The following is a 27515-nucleotide window of genomic DNA, read 5'->3' on the forward strand; positions in this document are numbered from 1 at the left end:
GTCTTCGTGATACTTTAATTTGAAGAGAATTTGACTGAAATATTCTGAATGATCAAGTAACTGAACTGTGCGTGAAGCCTGGCTCATGTGTTTGTCATCTCCCTCACATCCCTAAAGCACTAATGGTTTCTGCTTTGCAGAGCTTTGCCTCTCTAAAACTTTAAAGATGACGGCATGCATTTATTTCACCATTCAGCAAGTCTCCATAGCAGACTGACTGCTGGCAACACCTGCCTCAGCCTCCTGAAAAGACTGTAGAGTGCTCCTCTCCTGCTCATCCAGAAGTTTTCTGCATTCCTCAGGTGCAGCTGAGTAGATCTGGCTCTAGCTGGGTTTTATTACATCACTACAAATGAGCCAGTGGAGTCCCTCCTATGAACACACAAAATGTGTCTTAAAATCTAAGCAGAATTTTGCTGCACTGTATCTGCGAAATTATGTTAACCTTTAATACTAAATCCATGACCAATCAAAAAAGCAAAATCTAGAGATAGTCTCAAAATGTTTATTCGGGTACAGAAGGAGTTAAAAAAAAGAAATGAAAGAAAAATGCTGAATGAAGATCTTTGAGATTGTGAGCCCTGAGATTACACAATCAAACTGGACCTGGTGCAGGGAAAGCAGGGACAGACCAAGGGAAGGTACTGCTGATAGCAGATCATGACTCAACTAGTTGCAATAAAGAAAGAAAATGTACCGAGCAGCTATTATGGCAGATTCTGAGAAAGAAGAGGAAAATGACTGAAAAGCAAAGCAGCAATTCCTGTTGGAATACACACCAAGTGAGTGTATTGCACTAGAACTGTAAATGATGAACCAGTGGAGAGTGGGAGCCAAATATTTTCCCTGGTAGATACTACTGGTCACAATATAGACCAACATTTTTCATTAATCATTCACTTTCAGAATTAGAATTTTATGGCAAACTAAGACAGTGGACTGTTCTTTACTCTGTTCACTTCTCCTCTGAATGAACGTGTCCTCTGTGAGGAATTCTGCAATCATGGTTACCATTTCAGATATCAATTAAATTGTATAAATATTAGAGGATAAACAGCTATACCTCTAACAAAACAGTCTAAAATTAGTTCTCTGTTAATTATCTGAAATCCAGAATAAAAGTCAGTGTAGTAAGAAAAAGGCTCTGCTTCACTCTTTGACTATAATTCTGATTCACATAGATATTTCATCCATAAACTTGAAGAAACTTTGGTCCAATTTAAATCTTTAAGTGGTACTTGGATTCTGTACTAGTTCTCAGCAGACTGAGTAGTCAGTGATTTCAGGTGAGGAAGAGCAGTGTCTTTCAGATATTTTTCCCATGAAAAAAAAGGTATCTTAGACTGTAAATAAGATATTTGATGTTTCCTGTTTTAAAGATCCAAGCCCTTCTAAAAGCTGACTTGTTTAGCTCTTGATTGTGTCTAACACCAATAAAATAAAATATACACATGCCATTTGCCAAAATCAGGATAAGAAGTCTGTGTTTGTGAGTACATGCTCATGCACAATTCTGGAAGCTGTTATGCAAACACATGACTGTTTTATATACACACTGGGGCATATCAGTGTTTTAACCTTGTTTATGTGTTTACTGCCCATATTAAAATATCAGTGGTCTCAAACTGGGTACAGTAGATAAACGTTGCTTTTAAAATACAGTATGGGAGAAAATCCAGAAGTATGATGTCATCAGCAGAGGGATGAGTCTGCTATGTTCAGGGAGGGGCAGTAAAACCAGAAGTTAGATTCATTCATACTACAGAAGGAGTTTGGCTGTTCCCAGAGACGTGTTGCACTTCACTCATTTGTATCTGCTTAGTAGTGAATTTGCAGTCAAGGTATGTTTTTCCACTTCTCTTACATATGAAAATTTCTTATTATTTAAAATCAATGTAGTTTTTTTTCTTCTTGAAAACCACTAATTGAATTCTTAATGTTTCTGGTTCAGTGACAAAAGATCTGATGTTGTTATTTTTCCGGGAACATAGAGGAGAAAAATAATTATTGCTAATGGAGAAAAATAATTATTGCTAATGTAATTTTATAACTTCTCAGGGTTTGCATAAGTGTAGAGTTTACAGAAAAATGCTTTATTTCAAATTACCCAATGTATCAAAAACACAGGGTGCTTCACCTCCCGCAGATACTATCTAGTGTACAGGTTATGGGACAGTAAGGGTTTCTCCTGTGCAGAAAATATTTCATGTCTGTAATCATACTATGGGAACAGTTTCTTTCATCACACAACAATAACCAGAAAGTACAAGCAGCTAACTTTGTTTTCAGCTGAAAAAATTCCCTACAAATTAATAGAGAATTCTTTTCTTTACATACTGATAATTTTCTCTCTATTTACTATTTTGATTGTAAACTTTGTTGGGCAGGATGTGAGAGGGTGTGTGGGTGTGTATCTTATGCTGCTAACCTGTCTCTGCATGGTTTAAATGGCAAAGGCTAAATATTTAAAGTTTTTACTTATACTATAAAGAAGAAAAGGTTTGGATGACCTTTAAGCTACACTATCAGGTTCTTTCTAACATCTGTATGCAAATAAAAAATTGCAGTAGGAGCATGACTTAGAAGATGCCGATAAACATAAAGAAAAGCTTAGAACTGGGATTGTAATCAGAATCACGTAACAGAAAGAGGAAAAGTTGAAATATATGTTATGCTTTTAGCTGTTCATTTTCCATTACTCAGTATCTTAAGAAGCTGTCCTAGCCTAATAATAGTAAATAGCCATAAAGTCAAAATTGTTCAAATAGTTTGGCATTAAAATTCTTGTTTTTATATGCTGTGTGTAATCTTACAGATGCCATTTCCTAAGATAGGGGTATACTTTTATCATAAACACCTTTACATATTTTCTTAAGAAACTGGAAAACAGTTAGGAAAAAAAAAACACCTCTATTTTTACAGCTGAGTCTCTAGTACTGAAGTATCAGTATATTGAGAAATATCAGTCATATGGTTTTTATCTTGCCTGCTCCTCTCTGAGAATGTGCAATCACCAAGAAAAAAATTAAGGAAGCATCTTAGCACTTCAGGATCATTGGTAGACTTCCAAATATATTTGTCTTGTTTTCAGTATGAACAGTGAAAACACAAAGAGAAAGGATAAACACACCAAATTTAATAAAGACCTTGAAATAACCAGAGCACAGATGCCTCCAGAAAATCTTTGTCAAGTTTTCCACTGGGCCTCTGAGCACATGCTAGAACAAGACTAATTGTGTTACTCAGAGTTACCTGAACATTTTGTACTGACAATCTAACAAAAGAACAGCTTTTCCTACTGAATTTAAGCTTCCTGAAATTAGCACCTCATTCTTGCACAGGAAAAGAGCTTTAAAAATTCTTATAGCTAGGTAATATTTCAAGTATTTTCTCAGGCAGAAAACAAAAGGAATTTTGGAGAATTTTAGCACACTCATTATGAAGACCCTAAAACTTGTTGTTTAAGAATAGCCAATGTTTGATAGTCTGTTCTTCATGGAAAGAAGGGGGTAAAAATCTCTTAGATGCCTAAATTCCACCGTTTCCAAAATTACAGTAGAAAAAAAAAAAAAAAGGAAAGAGCATATTACAAGTCCAGGAAAACTTATTGGCAAATAGAGCTTTGCTTTCAAAACAAATTCCCTCTCAGTAACCAAAGCAACAGGAGTACACCTGAACTCGTTAGCAATGCTAATCAATATGAAGTTAAAATAAAAAAAAAAAAAATGAGAAAAATGCCATTTAGCTAAACCCTTCACTTTCCCTTAAAATTACACATTAGCCTTGTTCTCTTGTCCCTCATGTTTTTTTAAAACTCCGTCAGTGTTCCATGCAGCTGCATTTCCCCTACCTTATCTAAAGCTTTATCTTCCTTCCTTCTTGCATTTAGCATACTTCACATAATGAGCTGAAAAGTTATGTGTCTGCCTGGCTGGCACACAGCTGTAAAGAAACAGAGTACTTTGAAGTGGAGACAAAAGCTGTCCTTTGCTAGCCCTCTGTAACCAGGGTGACTCTGGGTGAGTGGGTAGCTACAAAAGAATCACACCCTACAGCACAGTCTTTGGGTGCTCACTCACAAACCCAGTGGGTGGCAGGCAGACGGCTCAATCACCTTCTCCCCTGGGATTAAGAGGGAGGAGAGGGCACCCCAGAACTGTCACAGCCCTGAGGTAGGTAGGCTCGACCACAGCGGGAAAGCACAGAGGATGAGAGCACCAGAGCAACACTTTGAATTTGTGCTCTGCAGGTTGTCTTCATACTGATGAAGTTGTAACTACTAGCGATCGCCACGGTGGTGACACGTCATTTACTTAGAACTAAAGCTAATGAATGGATTCTGAGGGACCCTGGTCATGGTCCAACACCGCATTAAGGAGTTAAACACTGGAGAACAGGTGCAAATGGGATACAGACCAGAGAAACACAGGGAGTAAAGTTGCCTGTTGAAAGCATGTGTCTTCAGTCTGATGATAAGCAAGTCCAAAGCATTCAAACATTGTGGCAAAGCTGCTGTATCAAACTTCACCAAAATACTTCAGGACTCTTGATGTTCCTTGAAAGGGTGGACTTGACTCAATTTTGCTGCTATGCTATATTTAACTCCCCTATATGTTAGCCCCTCAACTTGATTCAGCAGGGTTGGGCTGGTTTGTGTGATCCCTGCAAACAAATCTGATTATCCAGGTTTGCAGATTCATTAGTACTGAGCTTTGCACACTAAGGTATGCCAGAGTGGTGATAGCGTTGCAGACAAAGGCACACTTCAGACTATGGCTAATTTGCAGAGAATGTCAAAATGCAGAAGTCCATTTTTCCCACTTGTGTTATCTGAGATTACTGTTAAAATCCACAAAAAAATGGTGAGTGAGCTATGATTAGAGGTTCAGGTCTCTTTAACGTTAACAAGATTTATACATGCGTGCCCAGAGGCAGAGCTGGCCACAGGTGCTTTTCCTCCTCCATTATTCCTGCTTTGGTAGAAGGGAGTACACTGCAGGTAACCTTTTAGGGACCCTCACCCCAATGTCTGGAGGTGGTCTGTCCCTTTGCCATGACTGTAAGATTTCCTATCAGCTGCCTGACTGACTGAAGGGCTACTGCTCCGAAGTGTCATGGATTACAAAAGGTTCCCTGCCAGAAGGGTGACGTGATCCCTCTACACAAACACATGGAGCACAGTAATAACCCAAGCCACTTTCCTCATGTGAAGGGTAAGCTGCCTGCAGAGCATGGGCAGGCCAGTAAAGAGGAAGTGTTTCATTTTTAAAAAAAGCAACTGTTACACTTTCACAACTCAAGGGTGGGACCTAATCCTTAAATAGGTAAGTAGGAAGACAGAAATATTGCAGTACGTGTTTGTAGCTTTTCTCTCAGCTCTGCGTGCACCTCTCAGCACCTCTTTCTCCAACAGTCTTTCTCTATAAGCTATGTTCTACACTCTCTGTATTACATTTGGCTTCTGTTTAGATTATAAACTCCTTGAGGCACAGCTTGTCCCTCTGCTTGCACAGCTTTTGCACATTGATTATACCTGAAGCCTCTGGCCATCAGTGTAACACAGACAGTATACGTCAGTGTCTGCAGAGCAATGCTCCTGGTCCTACTTGTTAGACTGTGGAAAAAAACACACCAGGCAAACATCCAGATGAAGAGACATAAAAAAGTGGTATAGGCTAGAGCCTCAGCTGGACCGAATGCTCCCAGCACCATCTAAATCAGCATCAGCAGAGGAATGACAGTGTATAGCAGATGAGGTCTTACAGATCTATCAGCAGAGAAGAATGATTTGCTTACTGTTAGCCTGCTTAATGAACATTCCGTTGACACATCCTTTTTTTCTGGTTTCATTCTCCAGAGGGAAAGGTCTGTGAAAGGCTTGTTTTCCTAGGTGTCAAATCAGGAGATTAGAAAGAAACTTATTCCATATCTCTTCCCTTACTTATCACATCAGGTAAACTTTTTTCTGGGACACAAAATACGCTCCAAATCAAATTTTAGCCTCTGTAACTGTATAACTTGAGTTCAAGGCTGAACTTTAGCCAGTGAATCTTACAACCAGTCTAGTGTCATCAGGTTATTTATTATAATGGTCTCATCTGAGTCTGTGATACCTGAGCTCAAGGATGAATTTCTTATTTTTCTTCCGGCTGAGTCACCTTAAACAAACCCTCCAGACACTGTTTGCACTCTGGAGAGCCCTCTCACATGCTCCTCATGCAGGATCCTGTTTTAGCTGCTCAAGACCAGCTCATAGATGGCCATTCTCCTTGGCACCACCTAGAGAGGTTTGCCGCGCCTGGTCCTTCTAGTGCTGGGAGAGCACACAAGTCACTTTCTCCCAGAATACACAGCAAAAGGGCAGACAAATGCTTTGAGGCACTAAAGGAGACTAGGAAATAATTGCTTTGTGGAAATTCTATCTCCTCCCTCTCTATACACACACAGATGTATATATAGACACACACATATATACACACCCACATGGACAAACACGTATACAGATTTGCTAGCATCTTGTCAGAGATGTAAAATACATGTCCTTTTGCATAATGACATTATCTATGCAGGCCTGTCCTACACATTACTAGGGGACAATCCTACATGGAGCGTTCACCACTTTCCTCCCAGATATTTTGCCTTTTACAAAACAATGAGCAAATATTTTCATCAGAAGTTTCTGATATGCCCATCCATTAGGATCAAGAGAGTTCCATTTGTTTATTTATTTTTCTTTGTCTGGGCAAGAATCTTTTTTTTTGTTTCAGTAAATGCCAAAATTTCCAAGTCATGAAGATCTGGGACTATTACTCATGGGCAGATAAACAAGTAAATGTGGTTATCTGCTTCCAAGCCTTCAATCTGTGTAGATATTTACAGTAAATAGCAAACTCAAATAAGATGGAGAATTTGGAATAGCCATTTACAAGAACAAGGGCACCAGTTCAAGACTTAAGAGCTTTCTCAACAATTTTATTCTATTTACTTTTTTTTTTTGTCCTCTGTGAGTTGCAAATTCATTTTCAAAATTATACTATTCCAACCTGGTTGAAGTAGTCATAATGAATTAGACTACATTAGACATGCATTAGATGCATTAGATGCATTAGATGCATTAAAACTGCATTAGACATGAATGCAGTTCTTGAATGGCTGGGATATTGGTCACAGAAGTTTTAATTTATTAAATGTGCATTTTTTTATAAACAGCATGTGCAGGTAGGTCATATAAGACGACTATGTGCTCTCACCTTCTACTTATGTCATTCTTCTCAGAAACTTTTTTTTTCATTAAAAGAGTCATCTTATAGCCCAGTAATTACAGTCAGCTGGCTCAGTAAAAAGGACATTTCCCAGAAATAGAAGGAAGTAGACGTAACAAAGTGTAGTCAGTTTTGTGTAGGTGTTTCCTGCAACGTTGTGGCAGTAGTGTTTTTTGGAAATGTAAGACAGCAATTTGTTTTCTTCTACAATACATTTAGAATACAATGTATTCTTCACAATACATTTAGTCTACAAATTGGCATTCGAATCATACCACAGTTTATACGGTCTGAGACATCTAGAGCTTCGTTCTGCTACACTTTGCATCACTGTATCACTGTAGACAGGTTAAGCAGTTTCCACTGTACATTTGTCTATGGTTTTAAAAAAGTGTTACATGGAACATATTAATAAAGTTTGCCTTAGAATAAATGGACTCAGGTCAAATAACTCCAAAAAAATCAAAGAGAAGTTTGACTTTAAACACAAGAATCAAACAATTTCAGATTTTGGACTATTTTGATGTTGGGTAAAATAGAGATCCATACTGTGTAAACTATCTAAGTTTTCTAACATTTTAAATTAAAATCTCAGGTAAAGCATATACCTGACTCGGGCAGGAACCCTTACTTGTTGTTTGGTTTGGAACCCTTTTCTGTCTTGGGAAATTATACCCCTCTTTTTCCCTTCTTCCTTCCTTCCACCCCAACATCAACATTTATCCTTCTTCATCCTTCCTTTCTTCCCGGCAGCAGCATTTCTCCTCTGTTTCCCTTAGCAGCATTATGTTCCCTTCCAGAACTCACATCCGCTCGTTTCTCCATCACTTGTTCCTGCCCTGACATCCTGCCATGAGCCTTTGCTGCCTGCTGCAGAAAACTGTCACATGCAATTCTACACAGCGCTTTATGTTCCGTAGTAGTGGCAAAAGTGATGGTACACAAGTTCAAAGGTGACATGATTAACTTTAATCACAACATTTTTCAAAATTAACAAAGTTGGTCAGAAGATAAAATTCCAATTTCAGACAAAAATTGGTAAAGAGTCTTGACATTTTTAACAAAAGCAAGAAAACAAAATGCAGAACAAATCCACGCAGAGGATAAATCTGCCCGGGAATGGAGAGCACAGATAAGGGATTTTGAAAGAGACATCTTCCTTCTTAAGCAAGTGCCTGGGGGATAAACTGTAGTGAATTGGGCTTCTTCATTCTATCTTTTTTTTCTGGAACTGCTCCACTTTGTAAGGATATTAAACTCTTAGTTGGCCAAAAAGAGCAAGAGTGGATCTGGATCTCCTGTTGAGCTGTGGGTAGTCAGTACATCTTCTCCTCTGCTCAAAACCAGAAATGACATCTTCAAAATATTTTCTGTTACATTGCCCAAACCTTTTGTGAAAATCTCTCTTTTAAAATCAGTTTCTTCGGAAATTTTCTTTTTTTGATAGTCATTTTAATAGGAAGAGAAAATTCCCCTCCTCCAACACTTCAAAAAATATCTCCTACATAGCTGTCATAACGTGTGAAGAACCAGAAAACGTGATCTATTAACAGAGTAGAGAGGCACAATCACCTCCCTCTTGGACCACTCCCTTTTTGATGCAGCCCAGGATACAATTGGCTATCTGGACTGCAAGTGTACATTGCTGGGTCATGTCCAGCCTCTGATCCAAGAGCACCCCCAAGTCCTTGGCAGGGCTGCTCTCAATCTGTTTATCCCCCGGCCTGTATTGATAATGGGTGTTGTCCTGACCCAGGCGCAGGATTCTGCATTCTGCCTTGTTGAACCCTACGAGGCCCATCTCTCAGGCTTGTCAGGTTCCTTCTGGGTGTCCTCCCTTCCCTCTGGATGGCATCCCTCCAGTGTGTCAACCACATCACACATCTTGGTGTCATTGGCAAACTTGCCACTTGATCCCACTGTCCATGTCAACAACAATGTTAAACCTTTCCTTTTTCTTAGTTTTGGGTATAATAGTTCTTTGAAGGAGCTGTGGCATATACTAAAGGAATGTGTCTCTCTGACTAAATTGTTACCCTGTATTTTTTTGTTGGGTCTGACATTCTGGAAAGAGCAGAGAGACACATCTTCTTTGTGAACACCAGTGCTCAAACTCCATGTATACAGAATGAAAAACAAACTGTCTGCACCAGGTTCCAGCAAGGCTCTGGCATCTCCTACTGCTAACAAAGTGATAGCAATAAATTAATGCACAGTATAATTTCAACACACTGGCAAAGCCTGAAAAGGCAAAAATAAAAATGTAATCCAAACACTGACTCTTGTAAATCGGCACTGTAAATCACACTACTTCTCAGCTGGAGAAGTGTCCTGAACTTTCCAGACCTCTCAGTGTTGAAAGCCACATCCATGTTAGTACAGTTTAATCACCAAATCCCTATCAGTATACATTTGAATATTTAGTTCTTCTGATAGTGATAGGGTGTATTCCCACTTAAGAACCAGAGTACTCCTGGGTTTTCAGCAGAAAAACAGACTCCATTTGGATCCAGGTTTTATCTGCTGTTACTATCAAGGTAATTGCAACACTGTTTGAAATTCACTATAGTTACTCACACACACCGTTGTCAACATGTACATCTGGCTTTCAGCTTTTCTTTACAATATACAGACTATAGTGATTTCTAACCATGCTAACTGAAAACTAACCTCCTTCCAATTGTAAATGCTTCATGTACTGGCTAAGTGAGGAGCAAATACATGAAAATAACATGAAATGACTGTCCCAGCTGCTCAAGAAATAGTGTAGCAGGATGTGTTTGACCTAGGAAGGGCAAAGCAAAATGGCTTTCTGAAGTTTATCATTTAAGAAGTGAGGTACACTACAGCCTAGGCTTCTCCTTGAGAAGGGAACTCACCATTGCTTGCAATCCCACACTCTGCTTTTAGTTCTTAAAAGAACATGAAACTCAAAACAAACAAACAAACAAAAAGCTCCAATTCTTTTAGTAAAAACAACCTGCCATTTAGACAATAAATATTGTGTCATGCTTGTATTGCCTTCCATGACACACATTAGTGATGCCGAGGATCATTCTCTGACATGTTCCATGAGAAAAAGTATTCAGGAAGTTAAAATCTGGTAGCTACACTACTTTAGTGTAGCTGTTGTCAGAGGTTCTAAATTAAACTAGGACCTCCTTCAGAAGCCCATGTATTAGGGGTGCTAACTTGAACAACCTGGGTAAATATCACCTCCTCTGAATTCCACCTGCTTGAAATTAAAGTTGTAATTTTACTTAAACATTATACAGTTAATCATACGTTCTAGCCTATTCTGTTGTCAGAACCCAGTGTGCTGTTCGAAAATTACACCATTACTCAGTGAAGCCATCCATATGTCCTTTCAGTGAAAGACATTAAGAGAACACAAGGCATTATTACTAATTTACAGGAAGGACTGATTCTGCCTGTGATGCCTTCCGTGCTAAGGACTCTGCTTGCAGAGACCCATCAGTATGTGACTCAGCAGTAGAAACAGCAGTAGTGACTGAAATGTTTCTAGCTGCTGACAGAGATGACTTTGTAGTTGCAAATGTGTTTTCCAGACATAATATGGTAAGTTAGAAAATCTTTTATTTTTTTTTTCAAAATACAACAGAGTAAAATAATCAGTTACCTGTATGATAAGAAATGAGGAAAGCAGTAGCTGTCAAAGACATTGATATTAGACTTTGGAGCAACAACCAGTCAGCCACATGTTCTGTGAGCTTCTGATATTTGCTGTTGGAGACAGTTCGGCTTCTCTCAAAGGCCATACTTGTGAAAGACAGGAGTGAATATGTGCAGGAAATGCTGCAAATACTTGACAATAGTAGAAACATAGTGATTGGAGGCACTGGAGATGGCAAATCTCTGCTTTTTTCGTAAATGGCTGCCAAAATGTTCTCAAGGTGCTAGAAGCAAAGTGCTTTCAGGGCACAGAGCCAGTTTATCTGAAAGGCAAATCACTCCATTAAGTATTTAATGCTCAAAGGGACCACTACTGACAAATACTATTTAGCCATTAGACCTTCACATTTTACCTAGTCATGAGAACCTAATGTTGGTACCCAGGGAAAAGAGCAGTATTTCATTTGCTAAGAGAAAGGAGTGGCTAAACTGAGCTGAAGAGATCTGGTGGGATTAATGCAGCCAGTGCAAAGCTTTAGAGAACATCCACGTGCATGTCAGTGAGGGAGACTTAAGTGGAGGTTTGTGCACTGCTGAACAACTCTTTTGTGCCTCCACTACAGTAAGGCAAATAAAGGAGCATCAGTTACCATGTCTTCTTGTGGAACTGATATCCTTCAAGATTTACAGCTTTTTCATTTTATAATTCCCCCCTGATGCTCTACTAATATCGTTCATTTCTTTCTGCAGAGTATTCCCATTGGTCTCTGTAATGAAGATATCAAGCAATTTATGTCACTGGCCCACCACTTCAGTGCTCTCCTGTCTTTCATACTGAGATCAAGCCTGTAACTACTCAGCTAGTCAAACCCCAAGACCAGTTCTGAGAACCCACCCTAAGAACAGCTCTTCCAAGCCACTTAGAAAAACTGTCATCAAGCCACTTGAAAATTCACTTTTTTTTTCCAGCTTATCTGTTTTTGGCCCAGTACTTGCAATAGTTTTGATCTGTCTGGGTTTCAGGAAAGGTTGTTTTCTAAAGCAGGAAATTCTCGCTTTAACAAAGAAATATAATCTAGCTGCACAAGCTACTCTTGATAAAATCACAAGCATTTTTTTTTCTTTATCACTGGATACAGGTTAGCTTAGCTATTCAGTGGGCTCAGGGTATTGTCTGCCAGTTGAGAAGCACATTGTACTGTTTGATATCATCAGACCTGCTGCTTCACATGGTATCAAACTCCTACAATGGATATTAAATTGATCTCAGACTGCTAGTGTGTTAAGCTCTGAATTTTGTAGTGGTGATGGGATACAGCAATTCCTTGTCTACGGCAGAGAATTCTTGTGGTGCCTGCAATGCTCAGAGGAGTGGATACAACCTCCTTTGTCCAGGTTCCAACCTGGTAAATCTACATGTCATATCATACAACTCAGGAAGTTTATAGTCTCTCATTTGTCTTCAGTTAAACTGTGCAAGTTATGATCATTCAGCTTTGTAGTCAGACACCATGAATGCAGCAGGGTTAAGGGACATGCAAGATTTCAGCCCCAGGGCAAGATTTAGGTTTTCCCAATGGTCCCTCTGTGGTTCCTGGGGCCAAGGCAGGCTATTTTCACTGCAAGCAGGACTTTTGCTGGACAAATGTGCAGTTTGGCTGACTTCCACCCACTGTTATTTGGAAGACAGTGCAATGGGGGTAGATATTATCAAGCTAGGCGTTGAACCAGCTAGGAACAGGAATAAATTAAGTTAATAAATTATCATCTTCTCAGGAATAGATCCAATGTTGAGTGTAAACTCTGCAGAGATGAAAAATGTGAGCAAACCATAATCTGATCATTGCCCCGACTGGAAGAAGCCTTTCAGTTAATGATGGAAACTAGGGTGTTTGTCAGACTCAGCAAATAAGACCAGGTTTTGAGTTTATTTCACCCACACTACAAACCAAGTGTATTGTTGTTCTTTACTTATTTCTACCTAAAAATAATCAGGGGCCCAGACAGCACTGTCTCCATCAAGCACATTTCCATTCCCCTTCACCTGTGTTACTTGCAAATTTGCAAGGGCCCATGACTTGCATCTGCCATCTTCATCTCTTTTTTTTCCTCTGCATCTCCTCTGTCTGTGTCTTTGAGAAGGTGAGCCACTCAGTCTGAAGGCTGGATTGAGTAAGAATCTTAAACAAGTGCATTCAGGGATGAGCCCTATCCTGGCATTATTTAAAATGCCTGCTTAGGGAAGTAGCAGCATTCCTGCTTATATTATTGTTTTAAGCTAGTGCTTGTCCACAAAAGCACCAAAGAACTCGAAAAAAGGAAGTAAAATACTTGATGCGACTTGCAAAGTTCGACCCTGTACCCCTTACCTTACCAAGGATGAAATACAAAACATCATTTTGGACCAAATAGGAAAATCAAGTAAAGATAACCCAAAAGAATGTAAGTCAGACAAGGCAGCAAATGGACATGAAACTCAGTGTTATGCTCAGAGTTTTCTGAAAGCAAATGCTGTCAATGAAGCTCAAAATATCAGTATGCAAAAGCAGACTGATCCAGTATCATATACATGGGAAACCACAGAGGACTGATAAGGCCCATTCCTACTGCAGCTCCCAAATTTCTCATTCTACTGACGCTAAAAGGCTAATTGTTGGATGAGCTTTGGACAACGAGCGTTCATGGATAACCCTATCTGTTCTTATATGGGAAATGCCAGAAAGAACAGAACAAAATACCCTGCCAGCCTTGTAGGGTGAGCTTGTGGTCAGTTTTCTCCTGTTTGAATATTTTCCTTCCCAGTTGTCAAAACATTTTGAGTAAACACTACAACACACACGGAAAAAGTGTAGATCCAGCTGTGACTTGAGTGTGTTGTGCAAGAGTAACGTGCTTTGCTGTAGGAGAGTCAGAAAGTTATCATCTTGGTTCAGGGACACGCAAAGCTTCTTGGGACTCGTGACACCAGATTGTGGAGCAGAGTCACATGAAGTTGAAGGGGGCAGGAGTGGGGTGGGCGGGAGTAAACTCCTGAAGAATTAAAGACTTGAGAAGAGTAGCAACTAATTTTGTATTCACAAGGAGAGGGAGAAGGAGTTGTGAGATTGATATCATAAAACTTGCAATTCATTATATTCTCCGAAGATGAAAAATTGAGATTCAATAGTTATTTAAGTATTTATACTAATTTGAAATAGTTTCATAAAGAGAAATGCTCTCAATCAACATTACTCAATAAGCTTGTGGTCTCTTAGTATCATCATCATCATCATCATCATGGCTAGGCTTCGCGAATGAAGATTTGGGAAAGGCTCTATCCACATTTCTTACAAGGCCTCTTAGTATACAGGCATGTGAATCACCTGAGTTCCAGATTTTATTCCAAGTTAAACAGAATAGAGACTTGGACATAGGCCTTTCATCTGCCCAATGACTACAAAGAAAGGAACAAACTCACTTATGTTTGTTAACACTTAGATTTAAGATCTTTGTATACTTCATTTCTTCGCAGACATATACTCTCTTGAGACAGCTGGAGATAAGGGAAAAAATAACTCTGTAAATCAGAACATCTTAAACTTTCTGACTGTGTGCTGGGAGGGGGTGAAAGACAGTAGTATCTGTTTTAGGAGTGGTTTGATAGTTTTTGAATTAGACTTCTTTCTGCAATAATAAAAGTTGCCGAGAAGTACAGGAAGCTCTACTGTGTTTGCTAATTCATCATGTATAAAAGAGAAGGGAAAAGCTGCACAGCATTAACATAATAGAAATCTCCAGGAAAACAAAATGCTAAACCAGCAATTAAGGTTTAAATTTAACTTAGGGAATGGTTGCTGTGAGCACATCACTATGTACAGGTTTTGTATGCATCACATTTTCAGTTCTTGATGGACTCATAGTGGCAGACCTCATTTGCTTTAATTGATAAACTCTTTCCAATATTAGTAGAAGATTTATTGTGGAAAAATAAATGAGGGATTTTCCCTCATATTTCATTCCTTCATCCAAACCATGCCATGCTATGATATGCCTCAAAACAACCCTAGAACAGTGTTCAAGGGATTTGGCATTTTCTATTATTTATTTGCTTATACCTTTCCCTTTATAATTTATTGGCACTTTGATGCAGCCTTTCTCTGCAAAAGGAATGCTCTCACTCAGTGTATCACCAACAGCAATGTTTTGATAGGATACTTTCTGAAGTCCAGGATCTGGGAAAGGTTTCCATACAAGAGTTACACAGCTCCAAAGAACAGCTAAGTGAGCTAACACATGCAACAAAACTACAACTAAATCTTTACGGTAAGAGCACTCCACCTAGCCCTTGTGCTCACCACTGACTGGAAGTGTCCATGTAGCCTCATAACAGATCACCTGAGAAATTTTAACAGGAAAAAGATTTCTGAGAGACTGAACCCACTCACATTTGTAAAAATACTCTTATTAAAATTACTGCTTACTTATTATAATAATACCTGGCATTTATAAATATTACAATAGGAAGTTTAGATGATCAGAGCTATATGGTAGCACATTTCTGATTAAATGTGTGTTTTCTCTTCTCCATAATTCTGAGATGGAAGAGAAAATATTTCTTCAAGGAAAGTGGTTAATTTAAAAAGTTATTTCTTGCTAAACATTTTTAGCATATGTTGCTCTTGAGACAGTTATGAAAAGCTAAAATATAGATAGGCTTTATGTCAGTTTTGAGCTCTGAAAACTAGGGTTGTTTTAAAGGACTAATTCTCAGGAGACTCTTTTCCATATCTGCTTCTGCTATAATTCTGCATTTCATTTTAGAACTATGATGTTCTATTTTATAGTCTCTGTAGTGGTCTATTACACCTAAAGATTTTCTTTTTTTCACAGTGGAGTTATGCCTCCCACCCTCTAATGCTTGTGATAAGATCATGGGGTAAAGGAGCCCCAGCAAGGTAGAGGGGTGCTTCAGAAAATCCAGGGTATCTTGCTTGTCTCCGGAAGACCTCTCAGAGGTCCTATATCATAGACCAACCCCATACAGGTATCCCAGACAGCCTGCACTTTCCAAAATACCTATATCCAAGCGCCTAAATTGCCTTCCAAATACCTGGCTGTTGCTCTCCCTCAAAATTACCAATTTTTTTAATTGTCTCTATGCACACTGAATACAACTCCTCAGGTCTTCAGTGAAAAGAAAAGCAAAACTCCCTATTACTATGCCAGACCAATTTGTCAACAAATGTAGATTTCTATTTTATTTTCCTGTGCATTCCTCCTGCTTCACTGCCTGAATGTCTCTGCTTAAGTATTCCAGTTCTTTTTCTCTCTCTGGTATTTTCTTTCTTCTCTAACCTCCTAACTGAAGCAATATAAAGACTAGAAAGGTAAACAGAACAGTCAATACATGCTGAAAGTTGGCTCCAACAGCCCAGTGTGGCACATGGTAGTCCTGATGCAGAATACTAACTCAGCATTTAACAGTCTTTAGTCTCTCCTCTCAACTTCTTGCTGCTCAGGTTCTGCTTTCCTGGCACCCAGGTTGCTTTCTGTCATCCTCTGAAAACACCTATTAACATAAAAAACCTTCTCTCTGGCTTCTTCTGTGACTTAGATGAGCCAGTTTTGTGTCCCAAAATTAAAAATAATTTAAAAAAAAATAACTTTAGTGAAGGCCAGTTCCCACAGTGCTCTCAACAAAACCTCCACAGCTTCATAACGAGCCTCATTGAAAAAGGGCACCTTAGTAAACTGGGAAAATCCAACAAGCTAGAGCACTTGCTGCTGAAATGCAGCTTTTAGAAACTAGTGACCTGACCTAGTGCAAGGTTCCCTGTCCATGTCAGGGGGGTTAGAACTAGATGATCTTTAAGGTCTCATCCAAACCAAGCCATTCTGTGATTCTATGATTTTAATTTGATGGCCCTAATCTACCCGGAATTTTCATTTATTAGCACAAGAAGCACAAATCAAGGAATTTAGGATAATGCAGGTCGGAAGGGACCTTGGAAGGTCCGTAGTACAACCTCTTGCTCAAAGCTGGGTCAGCTACAAAATCAGATTATGCTACTCTGGGCTTTATCCAGCTGGGTATTTAAAACTTCTGAGAATGACAAGGCTGAAATTTAATGATTTAATAGCTGGAGAAAAGTGAAAATTCTGTGTTTTGGTCCTGAAACAGCCTCTAATGTTAAATTTATTGTTTCCTGGTTCAGATTAAATACAATTATTGTACTAAAACTGCTCTATCAGAACAGCAACATCCAGCTTTGGTAAGATTTGCACCATTTTGGAGGGCATTTTCAGTAGAAAAGTTTCTAAAAAATTGGTGGTGTCAAGTCACAGGTCAAACACAGACTGTGATTCAAATATCACCACCAAATCTGAACTAAGTCAAAATCCTGTTCATAATGAGTCCAGTCTTTTTCTGTATACAAATGTCCTGTATATATTCAGCACTTCTCTCTGAACCAGTTCATATTTTCCTCCTTCTTCCAGGTCTCACCTTCTCCAGCCATTCTGTTCTTCTCCATCTCAGTTAAAACTATTTTATACAGAGATAATACCTTTTGTCAGAATCATCCCAGTTATTGGATGAGATGTATAAAAAGCATTGAAAAATAACTTACCAGGTTGTTTAAGGCTAAAAAGTATGGGATTTTTTTAGGAAATTATAACCCTGGAGAGTCTAAACTAAGAACATTCAAAATTTCCTCTTAGGAAAAGAAATGTTATGCAAAGTACTTCATTGCACTTGATTGGCCCTGTGCTCTCTCGTTCTTTAGTTGATTACAGACCATATTGGAATTGAATGGCTTCATCTCCCAGGGAGAAAAATTAGTAGCCTCTGCTCACCTTAGTCCCATTTTTATTGAAATAACTATTTTAACAGAACAACTTTCTTTTTTTCCTTTTTTCCTAACACAGTTATGTAGACGCCCTTAATGATAACTGCAGAGTGAGAGCTTCTTTCCATTGTGTGCTTCAAGTTTACACACTGAAGAGTATCTAAAAATCACACTTTTGAGAGGTAACTCCTCTATATATTTTCTTTATTGCCTTAATTTTCTGACAAATTGTCGGGTTGATTTGTGTTAAAAATAACTTTTTATTTTGTAAGGTTATTTCTACCCCTGTCAGACTCCTGAATCTGGTTCAACATGAAGCCTCACGAACCGTGAGGGCAGCTGTAAGGTAAAAGGGACAGTGAAGGGTGAATGAAGAGCAGGAAACATTTAAGTTAACATTGCCGCAACAGCGTCCGCTGATCTACAACCTCAAATGTGCTAAACCCCATTAGAGATTCATTATACAAAAATCGGAAATTAAAAATTAAAGTCATGGGGGCAGTAAAAGCAGAACATTTTAGGAATGTTTCTGGCACTTCCTTTATCTCTCAAAAATAATTAATGCCTCCACAATAAAACAGAATTAAAAGGACATTCTGAGAATGTTTCGGAACACATTTCAGAGATGCTACAAGAGTGATATAATGTTACCTTTCCACATTCAGCCAGGCAAAGATACAAATCAAACCCATTTTATCACCACAGAGAAGTGTACAACCAATCTCACTGAGCTCAGTTTAGATGGAAATGAGGGTCTCAGTGAACTGGGGATAGATGACAAAGGTGATTTTTTTCAAGAGCAAAGGTTGCAAGAAGAGGAGGTTGAAATAGAAGCTTTGAAAATAATCCTTATGGAGAAGGTAAAGAATTTATAAAAAGAATGTCTTGTCTATATTTTTGTTCATACTTAGCTCTGAGTGTAAGTCCGTCACAGAAGCTGACCTCAATCTTCCAGCACACCTTTGGGTTCCTGCTGAGCAATGCCTTTGCTCATGCTATCCCATCACATGTGCTTCAGGCCTGCTAGACCTGTAGGTGTGGAGCTGAAGGAGAAATTATGCATTGAGATTCTTTTGGTACAACCTCTTACTAAATAAAACAACTTATTGAGTCTATTAGGCTTACACTCCCAGCTCCTGAGGGTAGCAGCAGTACTTACACAGATTCAGCAGGACACGGGCTTCTTTGCACGCACCACACTGCTGAGGACTGCTCTTACCTACAGCAGCTTTCAAACTCCTGATATTTCCCATTTCAGTCACAGCAGATCTGTCAGGCAGACACCTTTTTCTTCTTACGGCTCTGACAGTTCCTCTGTTAAATTTGGGGCTTTAGCATAAAGAAGCAAGGCTGCCAGGCTAATAGGCACCCCCAGCAAACACCTGGCTGTTCAAGCTGGGCTCAGAGATGTTCAGGAGGACAAATTCACACAAAAAAAATGCATAGTATCAAAGTAGGCTTGGCTCTGCACAGAAACACAAAGTTAGAGGAGAGGCTGTGGCAGTCCTTGGGTGTTTTGCTGTTTCTTTCTGTAGCTGAGCTGTTTTCTAAAAAAGCACCATGTCACAAGTCAGCCAGTGCCCCTCTCAGTTTGCAGCCATTCACTCAAAGCCATGTTTGTCCTCCCAGCTTTTCCACCCCTCTGTGCCACTGACACCCAGCTGTATATAGAGCTGTATGTATGTATGGCAAGCCATCTGTATACATCTGAAAACACTTTTGGCCACTGACAGCACTTAAAATAAACCAGGTAATTGTAAAATTCTGCTAAGGATGCTACAGACTGGGTGTCATACTTATCCTTCATAAGGCCTTGATAAGAAATCCCTGAGATGAATGGAAAACAGCTGCTCTCTAGGCAACATTCATCGTGCATGATTGTCCATCACAGAAATCTCTCATTTGTAGAAGGGAGGCCTTTGACCCACTCTTTGCTTTTTCCTTGCAAATTGGACTATGCAAGATAACACCAGGACTGGGCACCTGCTTTTTAATATTCCCTCTTTTGCTCCAGCAAACCACATTATAGCAGTTAACATCATAATAGCATTTATCTGGTTTAGGCCCCACCTTTTGTCCCTGAGGACTAAATTGACAAGGTTAATATTATGACAATCTCAGAATATACTAATTAGAAATTTCACACCTTGTTTCTGCAAGATGTAATCAGCGAAGTCACAACAGCTTTAAAATATGCTTTACAAAGTCCCTTCCTTACTCCCACAGCGTAGATTATTGCAGGTAACATTGCAATAACCTGAATACTTATTACATATTTCAGAACTTGTCCTTGCATAACACTTGACTGAGAACATCATAAGACTTTAAGTTATTCACTATATCTTAGCTTACAGTAAATGTTTAGCACGGTACAAGGAAAGATTAACACCAGTGGTGGTACTAATAGAATCATGAGTTCAGTATCTGTAGGGCTTCATCCTGATGCAAAACATTGTCAAAAACATTCACCTGAAGCATCATACCCTATCTGGGGAATAAAGCTATCCTGGAGCTTGCTCACATCCAGTAGCAGCATTAACTGAGCTCTGACCCTTTTTACCCTGTCATTCCATTCCTTACCTCACAGTTCTTGATCCTTCAAGGGCTTTTTGTTCCCTTTCATCATATTCCCCTTCTTTTCTTTCACAGACCCCAGCACATATGCCTGTGGCATGGATACTTTTCCTACATGCATAACATTCTAAGATTAATCACTCTCCTGGACTCCTTGACTTGCCGATAAACTCATGCCCGTCTCCTGGCATGCTCCCTCCAGTGCAGCATGTACAGGTCAGTTCTTGAACAGCAGGACATCCCACAGGGTTACCAGGCAATACCAAGGTGCACTAGTGACTCTGCCCAGCCCTCAGAGTTTTCAGGCTATGTCACTGGTGGCCACCACCTTTTTGGAGTCCTACTTCACTTGCCTGTAATGACAATCCAACAGTCCAACAACTACAGTTGATTACCCCCTTTTTCCCAGTCCCTCTGCAAGGGTTCTTAATTTGTAGCATTGGCAGGATCTGTCCATCACTCACTCAAAGTATCCCTGCATGAGTCGACCCCAAAGCCTTCCTGCCTTGGCAAGGGCAGCGTCTGCAAGAGGCACAGGGCTCGCTGCCTCCCACACAGCCCACCCTGCAGCCCTCCTTTGTTGAAACATTGCCTTTTGTACCCAATGCTATCAGCAAAAATATTCTAGAACAACATGAGGTAATTGCTGACAGTGGGGTTAGTGACTGTCAAGGAGGAGGTAACTCACAGTAGGAGCTGCATGCCATCAGAGTCAAATTTAGCCCCCAAAGGGATCACTCAGAATCAGTAATGATAGATTACTTCTGCTGGGCAGTGTTTCAGTCAAAACTGAAACTCTACTGGGATATTAGGCCTGCCTTGCATTGCACAGAAAGTATTTGTAGAGAACATGCGAGAGGATCAGATTTGTTTTCACCAACCTATAAGAAGATGGGAAATCACTTCCTTTTCTTAATTGTGGCTTTGTCAATCATAATTTATTCAGTAAGCACATACTTCAAATGACTTTCCTGTGCTATACAGAACAGCACCAAGCACATCATTTTAGCCCTAAATATTACGATTTGTAAATTGATCATTAGCACACCTTACATTGTTCTTTACCCCATTTTTATCAATGCTTTATGGAAGGGCTTGAGGTAAGGACCAAGGAGGCAGGTTGCCAGAAGTCTCATGTCATGGACTTGAGCGCTTCCTAACTAGTCCCTATATATTGTTTCTAGACCACAGTAATATGATAAAACTAATTTTTTTAAATTATTCCAGGTTCTCCCTTCTAAAACCAAAATTTAAAAGAGATTAATTGTAGGGAAAATGTGGATAAATCAATATGCAGTTTTGGAGCTGCTATTTGCTGTAAATTAATTCCTGTTTATTGTTTTTCTATTAGTCATATAATAAGGTAAAATCATAGAAAAAGCCTACATAGCATTTATGACCACTCTCTGAATTACTAATGAGCATCTTATTAAATATGTGTATAAATCCAACTTCAAAGTACTTTTTTCTGATGGTTCACAGCCTGCTGACAACAGAAGAAACAGCTTCTGCTGTTTCCATCACCCAACAGAACTTCTGTGTTCTCAGGTGACCTTTTGTTGATCACCCATTAGTATTTCTCTACAGTGAAAAGTGCCAGTGTACATAGAAAGGGAGACTTGAAACTGCTGTTTGCAATTTGTTAGTGGCATCTCTCACGGTCACAAAATTTGGGCTGTGAGATATCTAAGTGTTGATGAATACCAGCACCTTGATGCCAGGCTTTGCTATAGGGAGATTAATCAGAAAAAAGTATGGTTATCTGAGGTATTATTTAAGAATTCAGGACATCAAAGATATTAAAAACATCAGGACAAAAATAACTTGCAGTTAATATGAGACATAGGACATAACATAAAATATTTCTGTAAATATATGAAAAATAAAAGGATAATGGAGGAAAGTCTAGGCCTGTTACCAAAAGGAAAAGGGAAGCATTAACTAAAAGAATAATACAAAGTTCGATGACAGCTTGGTGTTAGTCGTCTCAGAAATGGAATCTCTGGTTTGATATTTAAGGTGATTGATTTGGACAATTGAATGTATGTGAATTTGGAAGGAACAATTTAAAGAATATATGGAGTTATGCAAAGTGGCAGGATTGTATATAACCTACACTGATGTGGTTCAGAAATTAGAAGAAGAAATCTTAGCTATCAGTCTGTGAAACCAAGAAGAATGGAGATATCTCAGAATTCTGGAAAGGATAAAACACAACACTTATATTTAAAAAAGGCACAGATAGCAATACCCTGTGATTATATTATGTGCAATAATACCTGGAATTAAATACCTGTAAATCATGACAGCAAAATATTAAGTAATCAGTATATCCACATATGGAGGATAATAAAGAAGAACCAAGTAATAATGAACTACCAATACACACTTGTCAAGAATGAGGTTACATTGGACTAATCCAATCTGGTTTAATGGATAAAGAAAAGCATATATGGGTTTCAGAGGGGCTTTTGGTATTATCCAATATTCCATTCTACTGAAATATGAACAAATAAAGTCACAGAAAGATGCACCATAAGTGCATGTGCTCTACTATGCCTGCAAAGGTTCAAACAAAAATAAAATTGCTAATCCAAGCATTTACAACCTACACTAGTTGCTTATATCTGGAAGAAGAAAAGAGGACATAAATCAGAATATTAGGAATGTTGTGCGACGTGCACTGCAGACGGCATTTACTGTCAGTATAAAACAGCTCCATATCCACTAGACTCAGAAGCTCCGGTTAACCAGTGTCAGTAAAAGCAGGAGTCACTGGAGGGGTGTCTACAGCATGCAGTGCTATGTAATAAAAGGGTTCCACAAACCGTTTCTCCAGATGCTGGTTGAAAACCACCAGTAATCAAAAGGATACAAGTGTCCCTAGGCTGTGGGGGTTCTAACAGTGGCAAGGCTAATAAAACATATGTTCCTGCATTTAGACATGAGCTTGAAAAGTTGGTGTTTTGGAAGGATGAACCTGGAGAATGTGTTGTTAACCATCTTAACACAAATACTGTCCTTTGCTCAAGTTATGAAGGGTTGGACAGATGTGTTGCTGATGTTTTGTGCTTATTAATATATTTTAAGTTGCCTTGTCCTTCAAAGTTCTCAATCCCACTTTCCTGTTTTATTCAGTTGACCTGTCCTATCTGACAGCCTTGTTGAAAATTTTACTTTACAGAGAGATTCCCTTTGTTACTGCCTTTACTGTACTTACTAAGATATGGTCTTCATCTTTGCTTTTGGTTTCAAGCACTACACTGTTTTGTTAACACAAAGCACACGAAATATGACCACCATTTTTCAGTAATTCTGTAACCAACAGCCAAATGTCTATATGCATACTAAGCACTGACACTTATCAGCCAACAAGTCCAGTAACCAGAACACAAATGAGAACACCAATGAGAACATCAACCTTTCAGGATTTACAATGTGCCCCTTTTTACTGCCAACTTACCAGCTGACTAGGACAAGTGTCTTGATTAAAAACACATTGGAAAATCTTCCAAACCATAACATAAATGGTGGTACTTAGAAGACCTGGAAAAAGGTAAACAGTGTTTCTTTCACCCAGTCCAGAGAGTTAAATGGAGAGATCTGAGAAGCCAATTTTCCTTTTGGATAATATCTCAGCATTCATTACCCAAGACCACAACAATAAAAAACACAGTTATTTTGTCAGTACTGAGTGATGTTGCACACTCAATTTCTGTTTGGTTTTGGTAACATTTAAGTGCCCATCTGACATTTATGCCCGTAAATAGCTCCCTATAAGATCTCAAGCTGTTCTGACCTGTAGAACATTTACAGTACAGCACCTGGTTTTCACACTGTACTCTTGCACCCAAGCTGGCTGACTGCGGCCTGACTTCAGACAGGTCCTGGCTTATGTGATGTCTCTATCTCTGCCAGACTGCCAACCTCACCACTGCACACCTATTAGAACTGAACTTCCTCATGAAGGTTGTACCACTTATCTCTCCTGTGACTTAGCTGCAGAAACTCAGAGACAGAAATACATAGACAATTCTGGTGAGAAGCTGAGAAAGGCACACTGCTGGCAAACACTGATCCTTGCTCCTGCAGCTTTCTCAATGCAAACTAGAGCCAAAACTAAATGTCTGTTGTGCCAGTCATAACATTTGGGAAAATATACAGTGCTCTTTGGGGTGGAAGCACCACTGAATTCGACACAATTCTTGCTCTGCAGGAGAGGGTGTAAAATGTTGAGGGATATGACACAGAACCAGCAGCTTAACAGTGAACAATGTGAGATGCCAGGTACATCTGTCCTTTAGGAGACTATGGCTATCAATATACAGAGATAAGAAAACAAAGTAAAGATGAACCTCCTCAAAGAATTAACAAAGACTTGCTGCGGCTTGGTACCGGTGAATAAAAGCTGGTAAATGTTTTCTTCAGTTAATCTGTTCATAACAATGCCTATTGTTGCTTCATCCCCTCTGTTTCACTCGCTCAAAATTGGTCCATGCAGTCCACAGCAGCGCAGTCTGTGAAACTTTCAGCGAGTACATCTGGTGCCTGTGAGAAAGCAATGCGGGGAGTTGTAAGCCTGGTCAAAAGCTACACTTTTAGAACATTAGGAAAAGCAGAGACAGTTTTTCTTACTGTGTCTTTTGCAGCAATAAGTTAGAGGCAGCAGTCTCATGTCACCTATTTTCTTTTGCACAGAAATGGTTTCCATCACAACTGAAAATGTTACGCAACTGTACAACATGACCACCCAGGAGCTCACAGTCAGTCCAGCAGATTTCCACAATAATTCAGGAGTGAATCAGATAAATCCATATAAATGTGTTAATGAAGATGTAGAGAGATGGTTACACGAATATCAGCCTGGATTCCTCTGGTTTATATTTGTTCTGGGAGCAATAGAAAATTCCTTTGTCCTCACTGTCCTGTGTTTCCACAAGAGTAGCTGTACAGTGGCTGAAATTTACCTAGCAAACATGGCACTTGCTGACCTAATGTTGGTCTGTGTTTTACCTTTCTGGGCCATTAATATTTCTAATGAATTTGAATGGCCTTTTGGCCTGTTTCTCTGTAAAGCTGTCAACATTATGAGCTACATGAACTTTTATTCTAGCATTTATTTCCTGACACTAGTGAGCATTGATCGCTACTTGGCCTTGGTGAAAACCATGTCCCTGGGACGGATGCGACGAACTGTCTGTGCCAAATGGAATAGCTTTGTAATCTGGACATGTGCTTTGCTCATATGTTCACCTACAATGGCGTTTCGAAAGTTACAGTATTTTGAAGAATACAATATCACAGCCTGTGCCCTTATTTACCCAGTCAGCTACTGGGAGCCTACAAACAACTGCTTGCTGAATATTGTGGGTTTCATGATCCCACTCTGTGTAATTACCTACTGCACTATACAAATCATCAAAGCCTTACGCAGCAGTGAGCTACAAAAAATGAAGGCAGTCCAGACAGAGAGGAGAGCCACTATGCTGGTCCTCACTGTGCTCTTGCTGTTCATCATTTGCTGGCTTCCATTCCAGATCAGCACATTCATTGACACAATCCGTTATTTCGCACCCACGCTCAAATGCCTGGAAGACATCAATGAAATACTGACTCAGATAGCTGTTTACTGTGCCTTTAGTAACAGCTGCCTGAACCCAGTCCTGTATGTAATTGTGGGGAAGCACTTCCAGAAGAAGGCTGCAGAATTCTACAAGGGCTTGCTCCCAAAGAGGTTCAGCAAATCACAGTCTGTGAAGATGGAAAACTCCCTGGACACTTTAAGAACTTCCATTTCAAGTGAATATCCAAGGAAAAAGTCTATTTTGCCATTACCCCGATAGCAAAATTTTAGGAAATATTACAGGAAGAAAGCCTTCTAAACATATCAGTCTCCACTACCAGTCCACAGAATAAACATGTGGTAGAGTTCATCATGCGGAGGAAATCAACAATTTGATCTTAATGGAAACTCCATGCAGAGACCTGCTTCTAATATTATTAGACATTTTTCATGATTGAATCCTATTTGGTAGCTTACTTACATTTTCATGGCTGAATAATATTTGGTGCATGTATCATTCGGAATGTTTGCATTTCTGAGGTGTACATACATGTACATACAGTTCTCTGAACAGAACCCCGGCTGTTAGGATTGTGCAGCTACTTATGGTACCCATGCAGTGTATTAGATCAGATTTTTGATCTGAGAGGGGCTTGTATTTGAATAAGTTCTGGTACGTGAATCCCTTAGGATTATTATTCATATGGATTTTTAGGTGTGCTCATCTTCTGGGTTTTTAATTTCTCTCGTCAGTCATCCAAAACTATTTGATTTTTTGATTGACAAGAGGTGCCTTTTTGCAACTGTTAGTCACCTGAGCGTGTATCTGTGGAAAGAAGCTCAAAAAAGGTAAAGTAGTAGTGGAAGGAAAGCTGTAGCCAGCTGCATGAAGTTAGCTGAGTTTTCTTTATAACAGGAGATTCTTTACCCCTTCTACCTTGGGGTGAAAACATTCACTCCTTTTGAATGCATGAATGTTATTTACATTCATCCCTACACTTCAACTCAGAGACTTGGTTTTTCAGTATTCACAAAGCATAATTAATATTTTTAATGTTATTTAATGTAAATATAAAAGCTCAGCACAACAGGTATAATGTCACAAGCAGAAGAAACTGAGAATATGAAGGAGAACATCATTCAATTACATTAGAAATCTAACTGAAAATAACAGGAGTCTTCAAAGTTCAGAGTATTCAAGAATGGCCTTTTCAGACTCTAATAAAACCTATATTTTATTCGTAGACTTAATCTGTGTGATTTTAATACAAGATAGTTTTTCCCCAGTTGGACTGCATTTTTGATCTGAGTTTCACAGAATCACAGAATCACAGAATATGCTGAGTTGGAAGGGACCCACAAGGATCATAAAGTCCAACCCTCTGCCCTGCACAGGACCATCCCCAGGAGTTCCATCATGTGTCTGAGAGTATCCTCCAAATGTCTCTTGAACTCTCTCAGGTTTGGTGCTGTGACCACTTCCCTGGAACCTGAGCCTGTTCCAGTGCCCAACCACCCTCTGGGTGAAGAACCTTTTTCTAATATCCAACCTAAACCTCCCCTGACCCAGCTTCAGGCCATTCCCTTTGGTCCTGTCATTGGTCACCACAGAGATCAGTGTCTACCCCTCCTCTTCCCCTCCCAAGGAAGTTGTAA

The 27515-nt window shown here is 39.3% G+C and overlaps 1 protein-coding gene across 2 annotated transcripts; it reads left to right on the plus strand.

The window, feature by feature from the left end:
- Positions 1-1764: 1764 nt before the first annotated feature.
- Positions 1765-27385, plus strand: BDKRB2 (bradykinin receptor B2). 2 transcript variants are annotated; one of them, XM_032692305.1, is made up of 3 exons: positions 1773-1841; positions 17802-17904; positions 24995-27385. In XM_032692305.1, the coding sequence occupies exon 3, from the start codon at positions 24997-24999 to the stop codon at positions 26137-26139; it is 1143 nt and encodes a 380-aa protein (XP_032548196.1). In that variant the 5' UTR covers positions 1773-1841; positions 17802-17904; positions 24995-24996; the 3' UTR covers positions 26140-27385. The 2 variants fall into 2 exon arrangements, with proteins under 2 accessions (XP_032548197.1, XP_032548196.1); XM_032692306.1 differs by lacking the exon at positions 17802-17904 and having other exon boundaries at positions 1765-1841.
- The last annotated feature ends 130 nt before the right edge of the window (positions 27386-27515 follow it).

Source organism: Chiroxiphia lanceolata, chromosome 6, assembly GCF_009829145.1.
Source record: "Chiroxiphia lanceolata isolate bChiLan1 chromosome 6, bChiLan1.pri, whole genome shotgun sequence".
Taxonomy (NCBI): Eukaryota; Metazoa; Chordata; class Aves; order Passeriformes; family Pipridae; genus Chiroxiphia; species Chiroxiphia lanceolata.

Excerpts from the sequence above, each read along its gene's own strand:
- BDKRB2 (XM_032692306.1), top strand. The coding sequence starts at position 24,997 with ATGGTTTCCATCACAACTGAAAATGTTACGCAACTGTACAACATGACC.